Source organism: Anthonomus grandis (genome assembly GCF_022605725.1).
Source record: "Anthonomus grandis grandis chromosome 1 unlocalized genomic scaffold, icAntGran1.3 Chromosome35, whole genome shotgun sequence".
Classification (NCBI taxonomy): Eukaryota; Metazoa; Arthropoda; class Insecta; order Coleoptera; family Curculionidae; genus Anthonomus; species Anthonomus grandis.
In genome coordinates this window covers 177080-190025 of record NW_026088429.1, presented here as the reverse complement: position 1 = coordinate 190025, position 12946 = coordinate 177080, and the positions used below count along the sequence as shown (strand labels likewise).

At 34.7% G+C, this 12946-nt stretch overlaps 1 protein-coding gene across 3 annotated transcripts in view; it reads right to left on the bottom strand.

The window, feature by feature from the left end:
* LOC126749408 (transcriptional regulator ATRX-like) overlaps nt 1–8878 on the bottom strand; it is a 74603-nt gene extending 65725 nt beyond the window's left edge. For all 3 annotated transcript variants that reach the window (XM_050459096.1, XM_050459098.1, XM_050459097.1), the window contains exons 1-3: nt 8816–8878; nt 8642–8749; nt 1874–3361 (exon numbers count right to left, since the gene is read on the bottom strand). In XM_050459096.1, the coding sequence (XP_050315053.1) occupies nt 1874–3361; nt 8642–8749; nt 8816–8863 (1644 nt within the window). In that variant the 5' untranslated portion in view covers nt 8864–8878. The remainder of the gene's footprint in view (nt 1–1873; nt 3362–8641; nt 8750–8815) is intronic.
* Nucleotides 8879–12946: the final 4068 nt, after the last annotated feature.

The window sequence follows — 12946 nt, the reverse complement described above, 5'->3', positions numbered from 1 at the left end:
CTTTTTTTGAAGAAACATGGGAAAAATGTTGCAGATACTAAAATTTTGATTTTACCAAAGGCATTTGACAAATTTATTTTGATTTTTAAGAAAATTGTCTTTTTGGGAAAACAGTTACAGATATCAAAATTTTGATTTCACCAATCGATTTTTTGGAAAATATTAGCAAGGAATGAGGGGTCACTCGACTAATTTATGTTGATTTTTAAGAAAATTGGGGTTTTTGGGAAAATGGCTGCAGATATCAAAATTTTGATTTCACCAAAGGATTTATTGGAAAAATGTAGCAAGAAATGAGGGGTCACTCGACTAATTTATGTTGATTTTCAAGAAAATTGGGGTTTTTGGGAAAACGGCTTCAGATATCAAAATATTGATTTCACCAAAGGATTTATTGGAAAAATGTAGCAAGAAATGAGGGGTCACTCGACTAATTGATGTTGATTTTCAAGAAATTTGGGGTTTTTGGGAAAACGGCTGCATATATCAAAATATTGATTTCACCAAAGGATTTATTGGAAAAATGTAGCAAGGAATGAGGGGTCACTCGACTAATTTATGTTGATTTTTAAGAAAATTGGGGTTTTTGGGAAAAAAGTTGCAGATATCCAAATTTTGATTTCACCAATCGATTTTTTGGAAAAAAGTAGCAAGAAATGAGGGGTCAGTCAATTAATTTATGTTCATTTTTAAGAAAATTGGGGTTTTTGGGAAAACGGCTGCAGATATCGAAATTTTGATTTCACCAAAGGATTCATTGGAAAAATTTAGCAAGAAATAAGGGGTCACTTGACTAATTTATTTTGATTTTTAAGAAAATTGGAGTTTTTGGGTAAAAAGTTGCAGATATCCAAATTTTGATTTCACCAATCGATTTTTTGGAAAAAAGTAGCAAGAAATGAGGGGTCACTCGACTAATTTATGTTGATTTTTAAGAAAATTGGGTTTTTTTTTAAAGCGGTTGCAGATATCAAAATTTTAATTTCACCAAAGGATTTATTGGAAAAATGTAGCAAGAAATGAGGGGTCACTCGACTAATTTATGTTGATTTTTAAGAAAATTGGAGTTTTTGGGAAAACGGCTCTAGATATCAAAATTTTGATTTTACCAAAGGATTTATTGGAAAAATGTAGCAAGAAATGAGGGGTCACTCGACTAATTTATGTTGATATTTAAGAAAATTGGGGTTTTTGGGAAAACGGTTGTAGATATCAAAATTTTGATTTCACCAATCGATTTTTAGGAAAAATGTAGCAAGAAATGAGGGGTCACTCGACCAATTTATATTGATTTTTAAGAAATTTGGGGTTTTTGGGAAAACGGCTGCAGATATCGAAATTTTGATTTTATCAAAATATTTATTGGAAAAATGAGGGGTCAGTCAATTAATTTAAGTTGATTTTTAACATTTTGATTTTTCCCAATAATCACAAGTGGTCCCTGACTAAATAAGTTCTAATCATAATGAAGTTAAAATTCAAAATGCCTGTCGAAAATCATAACATTTGCAAGCAAAATAATAATGCTCAGAAATTTTAATTCTGCTCTTCTGATCCAACCAGAGATGCCTGGAAGAAATCTTTATGTCAATTCTGATCTACGTTTTACTGATCCACCATTAGACACGGATATTGTGAATCAAAAAAGGCTCAAAAGAGTTTTTCCACTTATGATGACTTCTGATATGAATGAGTTAAGAGTAAATACTAGAAGCGATAAAATACTATAAAAAAAGCTCACCAGCGCATGCAATTCTATTCAGACAAACTCACGAAATACGTTACCGATTTGGCAGTATTTATTTAGACCATTTCTGTCATAAAAATATTTATTTATGTATTTATTGAAAAAATAAAAAAAAGATCCACTCACTTCATCAGCAGTTTTTCCTCCGTCGGTCGAACTCTCGAACCTCGTCTTGATCTGATCGATCATGTTCGCCCCGCTCTTCGTCTCCGCCTCCTTTTTACCGCCCTCCTTGTGCACCACCCCCACCACTTCCACGGCCGCTTTAGTCAAAAATTGACTTTTTAAATTTTTCACGATCTCTGCCGGAACGGTTTCCGTATCTTTTTCCCTGTTTATTCCCGAGTCACTTTTGGAGCTCTTGGACAACCCCTCGGTGTATTTCTCGTAATAGTTCGAGGTTGTCTCCGACTTATGATGGTAGATCAGTTCTTTGTAGCATTCTGTGGTTAGTTTCTCTTTGCTAGAGGATTCTGTGACAGTTTTATGTCCATTTGTTGTAATAGGATCATCTTCTAATGCTGCAGAAGTTTGAGTTTCCATTAGACATGATTCCTCGTTTATTTGCTCAACTATGGGTTCTTCTTGTATACTAATACGATCAACCTCATCATCATCAACTTTAGGTGACTCCTTTCGGACTATAAAGCTTTCAGAGACAGCTCGCTCGTGCTGTATGAACTCTTCTAAACTTCCCTCGTCAGTATCATCTTTACGTAGTACCTCCTCACCCAAAACCTCCTCAATATTTTGATAAACATCCTCATTACTACTGTCGCAATGATCCTCCTCAACAATTTCAACATCCCTATTGACAATCACCACGTTTTCATACTGATTGGGAGGCGTGGTGTTTTTGAAGAATTGCACGTTTTCATAAAAGTTCTCCGAAGAGGTGTTCTTCTCCTCCTCTAATAAGGGTTCTGAGACCTCCGGACTGGTCTCAGTGGGTTCCTCCTTGGGAGGACTCGCATTGGACGCGGTGCTCTCAGATATGGTGTTCTCCCTCTGGAACCCTTTGAGGAAATCGATGTTTTCCTCACTGGGAGTGAGCATGGGCGAAGTGACCGTTTGAGTAAACAAGAGCGTCGAGGTCTCGTCGCAGCTCAGAAGCATTCGGTCTTTCGCGGAGCATTTCTGGTCCTTGTCAGGTGATTTTTCTTCTGAGCAGTCGGTGAAAAGGGTGGTGGGTAGGTTTAGGGTGGGACTCAGTTTCTTTGTAGTAGTAATTTCAACAGTCTCATAAATATTGGAGGTCTCTTGTACTGACATGTTAATATACTCCTCCACGGTTGTTATCGCACTTAAATCTACTTCTTCTTTACTATGATTATCTATCATTCGCGTGTAATTTTGGTCCGAGTAATCAGTCTTTTCTGGAATACATTCGTAAATTTCCTCTTCTTCTTCTTCTTCTACTTCATCGTGGTGTCCGTTTTGGTTCGTACCGTTTATTGGTTTTGGCACATCGTAGTGGTTTTCCGCTTTTATTTCGTTAAGGATGAAGTTGTCGGTGTCGACGATGTGTCTTTTCGGTGAGGTTTTTGTTGGTGACGTTATATTTTGGTAGATGGCGTCTGGCTCGGGTGGTTCCGCTTCTTTTTGAAGGTCGTCCTGCAATCGAGGTTAGTGAGCACACGAAAACGTCGAAGCAATTGTTAGGAATGAACGTTGAAGCTTCGAGGTTGTAGACGTGACGGTTTTAAGGTCAGAAAGTGGAGTTTCTTCGAAAAAACTAGTCACTCGGGAGTATTATTGGGTTTCTTTTTTTTTTTGGAGAAACGGTTGCAGATATCAAAATTTTGATTTCATCAATGGATTCGTTGGAAAAAAGTAGCATAAAAAATGAGGGGTCACTCGACTAATTTATTTTTCGTTTTAAAGAAATTAAGTTTTTTGGCAAAACAATTGCAGATATCAAAATTTTGATTTTATCAATGGATTCGTTGGAAAAATGTACGGCCCGAAGACACATTTAAATTTAGAAAAAATATTAATTACCTAAATAGGATCTGATGCATTTATTTTTACCTTTTGTATATTTCAGTGTCAACGTCATCGGCGTTGACGTCAAATAAAGAAAACAACAATGGCTTAAAAAAAGCAAATCATCCTATAATCTCCCCCAAATCGGTTAATGCAGCCGTAATTGAGGCCCAAACAATCAATAAGATGAAGCAGCTACAACAACTGGGAAGACAAGAGTCCAGAGATGGAGAGTGGCAAGTATCCCGACCACGAAAATCTCGTCGGTTTGTTGTGGGGCGCAATGATAAGCAAAACCAAATACAAGCAGTCCCCAAATTCTCATCGCTGCACGTAACCAGCTTAGCCCCTGGTACGAAGCCGGAGGAGCTGCAGGCCTTCCTTCAACCACATTTTCCAGAAGTAAAGTGCGAAGAGCATGTATCAAAGCACCCAGATATTTACTCCTCTATGAAAGTCACAATCAAACAGGATGACTTTAGAAATGCATGGCGTCGTCAGGTATGGCCAACTGGGGCCATAATCACCAGGTTTTTTGTAAAGAAAAGGGTGCTACCAACTCAGGCGGATCCTTAGATCAGACGAAACATCAGGCTACCACTCTACATTTACAAATCTACTATCAAAATGTTCGTGGCCTCAGAACTAAGGTTAGTGAACTCTATACTAACTTTTTAGCTGAAGAATATGATATAGTCACCGAACCTAACCTTAACCGAAACCTGGCTCACAGATGGTTTCCATAATGCAGAGCTGTTAGACAACATATATAGTATAATGAGAAGCGACAGGAAAGATGGTTGAAGGGGAGGTGAGACTCTTGTAGGAGCTAAGAAGAACTTGGACATGAAGCTCGTCCCCATTAATATCCCTGAGGATTCTAGTCTTGAGTGCTTACTGGTAAAAATTACAATTAAAAAGAAATATTTTTATTTATGTGCAGTCTATATTCCACCAAATGCTAATGTTGATATATATGTGCAATTTTTTAACTTCTTTGAATGTATCTTAGATAAGGATGTAAATATAATTATCTTAGGAGATTTTAACCTACCATTCTATGTAACAGAAGGCTGTGAGAAAAGTAAGTTGATAAATAACTTTTTAAATTTTTATAATTTAGACCAGCATAATAATGTCTTTAACAAAATGAAAAGAAAGCTGGATCTTGTACTATCTAATATGCAAATAACTAATTTAGAACACTGTGGTAATCCAATTCTTGATGAAGATCAGTACCATCCTGCTTTAAGTATGGTTTTACCGATATCTTTGAATCACATTAAAAATCACAATGAACTATGAATATATTTATGACTATTCAATGGGCGACTTTTATACGTTGTATACATTATTGAGGGAAGTTAATTGGGCAGAACTTGAAAGGGCTGACAATGTTGACATGTGCACTCATGTGTTCTATCAAAAGGTTTATGAATGCTTAGACCTGGCAATACCCAGAAAGAAAGTTAAAATAGGCACTTGAAAACTAAAAAGTTTTCCAAAATACTTCTCTCAAGAACTAAAAAAAAATATTAAGTTAAAGACACATCTGCATAAACAAATTAAAAAAGGCACTGCCAATTTTCAAATTAGGAATGAATATAGCAAAATTAGAAGTACAGTGAAATATCAAACTGCACATGAGCTTCGAACTTATCATGAGAATATTGAGAGAAATGTCAAAACTAACCCAAATAGCTTTTGGGATTTTGTCAGGTCTGGGCGTTCAAGACCTGGTGTTCCGGCTGAGGTATGCTATGGGAAGTGTACTGTTAGCGGTGCTCAGGAAATAGCTGACACATTTGCATTATATTTTAGCTCAGTATTTCAACAGTCTGAAAAACCTAACTTTGATAAATCTAGTGGCAACTTTTCATTCTCCAAGATCTCTGAACTGCAAATTCAAGAAGCCATTAAGAGAATAAAATCAAAAAAGGCCACTGGCAATGATAGTATCCCCTCATACATTTATAAAGGTTGTTCTGATATCTTGTGTACTCCATTAAAAACCATTTTTAATTTGTGTCTAAAAACAAATACATTTCCAGAAGTGCTTAAATATGCTTTAGTTACTCCAATCCTCAAATCAGGAGATAATTATTTGGTTGACAACTACAGACCAATTAGCGTTCTTAATTCTCTCGCAAAAATTTTTGAAAACATTTTATACCAAGATATTTTGAGCTCTTTCATGAATAAATTCTCTCAGCAACAACATGGATTTCTACCAGATGCCTCAACTGTCACCAACCTCAGCACATTGACTGAGGCAACTGCCAATGCAGTAGATAGCCAAGAGCAGCTAGATGTTGTCTTGACAGATTGTGCAAAGGCTTTTGATCGGGTTGACCATGGGCTGTTGATGAATAAGTTGGGTAAATTTGGTTTCTCGCTGAAAGCATGTAGGTTTATTGTATCTTATTTTACCGGAAGGCCTCAGCAAGTTAAAGTTAAAAAAAAATTGTCAAAAATATATATAGTAACATCTGGGGTGCCTCAGGGCAGTAACCTTGGGCCTCTCTTATTTCTGATTTTTCTGAACGATTTGCCAAACTGTATAAAGCATGCTAGATGTCTCGTGTTTGCTGATGATTTTAAATTATTTATGCACATAACATCTCTTATTGATTGTCTTGAGCTGCAAATTGATTTGAACTTGGTGGCCCAGTGGTTCAGAGAAAATAAAATGTCATTAAACATAGATAAATGTCAAATTCTAACCTTCACAAGAAAAATGCAATTTATAAATTTTGATTACAAAATTGATAATTTATCGTTAACTAGGAAAAGTAAATTTAGGGATCTTGGAGTCTGTTTTCAAACAAATCTCAAATTTAAGCAACACTATGAAACTATTGTAAACAAAGCATATAAGCTTCTTGGTTTTGTAATAAGAAATACAAAACATTTTAAAGAAATAAAATCAATAATAAATCTGTACAACTCACTGGTCAGACCGATCTTGGAGTATGCCTCAGTTATCTGGGCACCTAAAGCAATGGTGCATATTAATATAATTGAAAGGGTCCAAAAAAGATTTTTAAGATACCTGTACATAATGCATATCCTTATATTATCTTCTATAGTGGTATGCTAATTGAATCTAAAATGGTACGATTGAGTGTTAGGTGTAATATGAATGATGTGTTATTTATTTACTACATAACTAACAACTTAAAATATAAGAACTGTTCTTTAATTAATCATCTATCATTTGCTGTTCCTAAAATCAATTTGAGAATAAGAAATAACAATCTTTTCCAGTGTTCACCCTCAAGTTGTTCGCCATTTAATAGAATAATGCAAGAATGTAATAATTATATACAAAAATATGATATAGATCTCTTTAATATTAGTATTCGCCAAATTAAGACTGATTTTGTATCCTTATCTGATTAATCATTTACTTGTTAATCTGTTCTTTTTGTTTTTGATTTTTAATTGTAAGTAGGTGTATTTTATTAAATGTTATTAGTTTTAGTGTAGGTTTAGTTTCATCATTATTATTGGTTTTCCTTTTTCTTTCTGCAAGCCAGTAAGCACTCCCACATATAATAAATAAATAAATAAATATATGATACCATCACAACAATTGTTCAAAATGTCTTCCTTCAACCTCAATACACCGATTTAAACGCCGCACATGATTTCAACGGACTACACTAAAAATTTGATCCTCGTTTTGAATGATTTCAAATGCTGCTGTTATTTGTCCAATTAAGTCTAGCTCTGATTCTACTGGACTTTCGTAGACTAAAGACTTTACATGTCCCCACAAGAAAAAATCGAGCGACGTTCAATCGAGTGACCTATGAGGCCAAGAAACTGCTCCACCTCTGGCAATCCAACGGTGCCCAAACCGCTGAGCCAAATACTCGCGTACTTGTACAGCAAAGTGAGCCGGCGCTCCATCATGCTGAAACCACATTTGCTGTCTAACGTTTAGTGGAACATTTTCAAGGAGTTCTGGTAGAAGTTATGGCCCAATTAAATAATCATCAACAATGCCTGCCCATACGTTGACAGACCAACGATTCTGATGTTTTCTTGGAAAAATTGCATAAAGATTTTCTTCGTCCCAAACATGGATAGCTATTCCTACTATTAAAAACACCGTCTCTTATGAAAGAGGCTTCATCGGTCCACAAAACATATCGTAAAAAATTTGGTTGTGCAATGATGTGATCTAGAAGCCATCGACAAAATTGAACTCTAGGATGATAATCGGCTGCAGTCATACCTTGAACTTTCTGGAAGTGGTAAGGATGGAGTTGTTGCTCGTGTAGTACCCGCCAGACAGAAGCATTACTCGTATTTATAAAGACATTGAGAATTGACATTGATAAGCGTTGATTTTAAACAATTGTTGTTATGGTATCATGTACAAAAGGTAAAAATAAATGCAGCAGAACCTATTTAAGTAATTATAATGTTTTTTATAAATTTTAACGCGTCTTAGGGCCGTAGTGGCGTAGTGACGCATTTCAGGACATGGGTTCCTATACTCAAATGGATTCTTCTGTTGAACTGAACAACCCCCAGAAGTTTGATCCCATAGTTCTGAAACACCCTGTATAATAATACTATACTTGTAAATATCAAAATTTTGATTTCATCAATGGATTTTTTGGAAACAAGTAACAAGAAATGAAGGGTCACTCGACCAACTTATACTTAGTTTCAAGGAAATTTGATTTTTTGGCAAAACGTTTACAGATATCAAAATTTGCATTTCAACAATCCATTTTGTGGGGAAAAAAGTAGCAACCAATGACGGGTCACTCGACTTTTTTTTCGACGAAAGTTACTTTTTTTTCGATAAAACCATTGAACTTATTAACAATATACCTTGAAGCTTCAAAAAAAAAAAAACAAAAAAAAAAGCAAAAAAAAAATACCACACACTTGGCTCATGCAGTTTTTTAGTCTGAGGTTAAACTCCTCGAGTAGGGATTCCTCGAGATCCTTCTCCTCCTCACTTACTATTCTCGATTTTTTCACTGTGTCGGTCATCTGAAACAAATTAAACAATAAAAATTAACGACATTGATATATACGACGAAAACATTGTGCATATACCTTACAAAAATGACAAAAACAAAGCCAATCGTAGTCGTGAGTCGACATTGCCGCTAAATACTGTTTGAATAATTGGTCATTTATGTATTTTTCAATGTAATGAATGGCATCAGACAACAATCCGAATATTCCGGGAAGTTCAGTAAACGATAAAGCATTGGTTTCTTTCGATTATCAGTGTTTGATGAGTCAAACCGACATTGTGTGACCGTATTTAACTCATTTCTATAGTCGACGATAAAAAGTTTACGAGATAAAATTTCTTGGAAGTTGCACCACATAAGTGTTGAAAACAGTATTATGTGTATGGTATTTTTAATGGGAATTTAATTGTTTTTAAAGCTTTCCTGTATAGATTATAGGATTATTTTGGGGTAGAGTCAAATAGGAGGATGTTTTTTCATTATAAGTGGGACAAAAAACAAATATTGAGTAATTTAGAAGTGGAATTTCATCCTAATAATAACAATTATAATATAAACGTCTTTTATTCAGCAAATAAATAATAATTTACAATTTTATGAATATCACAAATACATTTCTCCATATCATTGTTATTATTATTAAGCGATTTATTAGCAAACAGCGCTTTAAATGAACGCTCATACATAGGGTAGAAAAAGACGCTTATACTTACGGAATAATTAACTTCACGAATTCTGTGAAATACAAAAGAAAATGACTTAATCAACATGCTTATTTTAAGTGTCTTTTTGTCATTAATTAGAAAAAATCCCCTCTTATTTACAGTTAGTGATTTTGTTGATTAAATAAAAACAATCGCGTTTCATATTTAAATTTATTGATAATTAATGTTCTAAATTAACAGGTGTAAAATTATACAAGATGATGCATTATATGCAAAAAATCTTTTGATCACCTCCAAAACCCTACTATTTCCAAAGGCTTTTAGATCAAACAGACACTGACAATAGAAGAATTAATATTTTATTCATCTATTTTATAATTACGTATACGTATAAGTAATATTCTAATTACTCTATTATATCATACACTAATTGGACTGCCAATACTGTAATACCACTATTGCCTGATACATTCATTTTAAAAAATAAAAATAAAAGTGCAAAAAAAATACCTAGTTAATGACAGATGTGATAAACTGTATTGGCAACATTGGGACTACTTTTCACCATATTATTAATTGACATTTATTAATTGGTTATAAATGTATTAACCAGATTCTTAGGTGTTGTATTTTGTGACTTTTTGTTTAATTTAGGGTTTGTGCCCAGGCAACCACAGAATAACGTATGACGTCAAAATATTGTCATTTATTGACGTATTCAGCAAAATGTCCTTTCTGTGATGATAAAATAACGTCATTAATTGACAATGCAGAAAAGGACTTACATTCATGTTTATAGAATGTAAATATTGACGTATAAAAGAAGTCAACATAGGGTTCTGTGTTGCCAAATTAGATATTTTCTAGCTAGATCCAGCGGATTTAGTTTCGATTTAGGGTGGTGTGGCGCGTGGTAAAATAGTAAAAAAATAATGCAAGATCAGATTTTAAGGTAAAACCGGTATATTTTGACCTCGGATGTATCGAACAAACATTTGAATATTGCGCATGTCAGTTTAAACTCGAAAAAATAGATTGCATGTTTTTGTCGCTCTATATATCGCTCTCCTGATTATAGTAAAGAAAAAATTATTTTGTTTCAAAAAAATCTAGAGTAACTTCTGATAGCAGCAAAAAGGAGGGCCACTTATTTGCTTTTGGGAGCCGATTTTAATCTAGAATTTCTTAATGTTAATAATACATCTAACTCATCTAAGTCCAGTTTTGACGACTTCATGTCTGCTTTTAATCTTAAACCATCACACTCTCTTCTTACCAGATCCATTTCAGGCTCAACGCTCGATAACATCTATACTAACTACGGTGAGATACTGTCATTTACGGAAGACTGTGAATTTCCTGATCGTAAGGCTGTCTTGGTGAACGTTGCAGCTCAGAGACAGGCCACAGAGGTAAGTGCTGTCGTAGGGCGAATTTACAATGAAACCAACAAAAACAAATTCCATGACTCTTTATTAGCAGAGCACTGGGTGAACGTTTTTTTGAGGCCAAAAAACATTACAACAATCAACTTTTACAAAAGTCTGCAAACATTAGCAAAACGGCCTGGTCCATAATAAACCGCAATATAAATAAAAACTGTTATTTTAAACCAGATATAAACATAAATACTCCCGATGGCACGGACGGGGATAAAAATAAATTAATATGTGAAAAATTCAATAAGTGTTTCCTATCCTCTATTGCCAAAATAACAAACAACCTGAAGTACGATGTAAACAAATAAGTTCCCAAATATTCGAACCGTAATTTTTTTCTTGCACCGGTCACTGACACAGAAATTTTTAACATTATTCATAAAGTCACAAAAAAACGATCAGCTGGGAGCGACGAAATCCCATGCTTTATACTCAACTATGTTGCCAAGTTAATTATTGCACCTCTCGAAAATATAATAAACGCCTCTTTAGTGAAGGTGTTTTTCCAACAAAATTAAAAATTAACAAAGTAATCCCCGTACACAAAAAAGGGGATCGAAGCATCATAGCTAACTGCCGGCCTATCTCCAATCTCTCCGTGTTTTCGAAGATTTTTGAAAGGCTTTTCTATGACAGATTAGTAAAATACTTTGAATTTAACAAACTCTTTTCACCAAGTCAGCATGGTTTTCTTCAAAATAAGTCTACAGAAACGGCCTTTTTCGAAGCACTCACCTACATAAATAAAAGTCTCGGGTCTGGAAACCTTTGGAATTTTCTACGACTTAAGCAAAGCGTTCGATGTAATTGATGGAGAAACACTAAAACAAAAGCTGGAAGCCTGCGGCATTTATGGGCCACCTTTAGACTGGCTAATTTCTTATATTTCTGACAGAAAACAATACGTTCTAATCACTAACAAACTAAATGAAATGGAAAACCATCCTTTTAAGTCCTCAACACTTGATGTTACATCTGGAGTTCCCCAGGGGGGAATTCTGTCCCCACTTCTTTTTGTTATATTTTGTAACGATCTTTCTAATAACATAAATAACCAGGATTCGCATATTTGTCAATTTGCAGTGACACCTCAATCATAGTCCGCAACCAGACATACATCGATGCAGTTGCAAGCTGCAATGAGGTTTCTATGAACTTCTCAAACTGGTGCAAGCAAAATGGTTTACTATTAAACGCCGAGAAGTCTGTTGTTATGCACTTTAAAAATAACCGTTCAACTATTAAAAATCCTCAAAGTGCCCTCGTAAAAACTGATAGCCAATCAATAAAAAATGAAAACTTCACTAAATTTCTAGGTTTACATATCGATAGCACGCTAACTTGGGACATCCACATCGATCACATAGCGAAGAGCTTGGCAACGTCGTGCTTTGTTGTAAGTAACCTAACACGTATAGTAAGCACGGATGTTGTTCGACTCTTTATTTATGCCCACGTTCAAAGTCGACTTTCTTATGGTATCATCAACTGGGAGGCTTCTTCTGAGCTGGAGCGTTTACTTGTCCTGCAAAAACGCATGATCAGAACGCTAGATGGAGCTGGGTTTTTAGACCATGCTGCACCTTTGTTTAAAAAACACCGTATAGTGACAGTATATTCGTTATACTTCTATAAACTTTTGGTTTTTGCAAAAATATACAGTCATTACTTTACAAGGAACGCAGACTTTAATAGGGGTATGCCTACAAGATATCACCAAGATCTCAACATTTTGCACCATAATACGGATCCATTTGAAAAGAGTGCGATTTTCGTAGCGTCTAAAGCGTTTAATAAATTACCAAACTGCATAAAAACAATTGACGGTATAAACCAGTTCAAATCAAAAATAAAGCAACTCCTTTTAGATAATCATTTACACTGTCATAATGACTATTACTGTTTGAACCTAAAAAATGGAAAATTTGTGCAAGTTTAGTCCCTAGTCTATAGTGTTTAAGCCTTAAAGTCTTTTTTGGTAAGTTCGTTTTAATAAGTATTGTTAGTATATGTATGTCTCTATTTAACTTTTAATTATTAATGACTTTAGCGTACACATTTAGGTAAGGCTTGAAATTGACGCATGCTATGTTCATTCTTGAC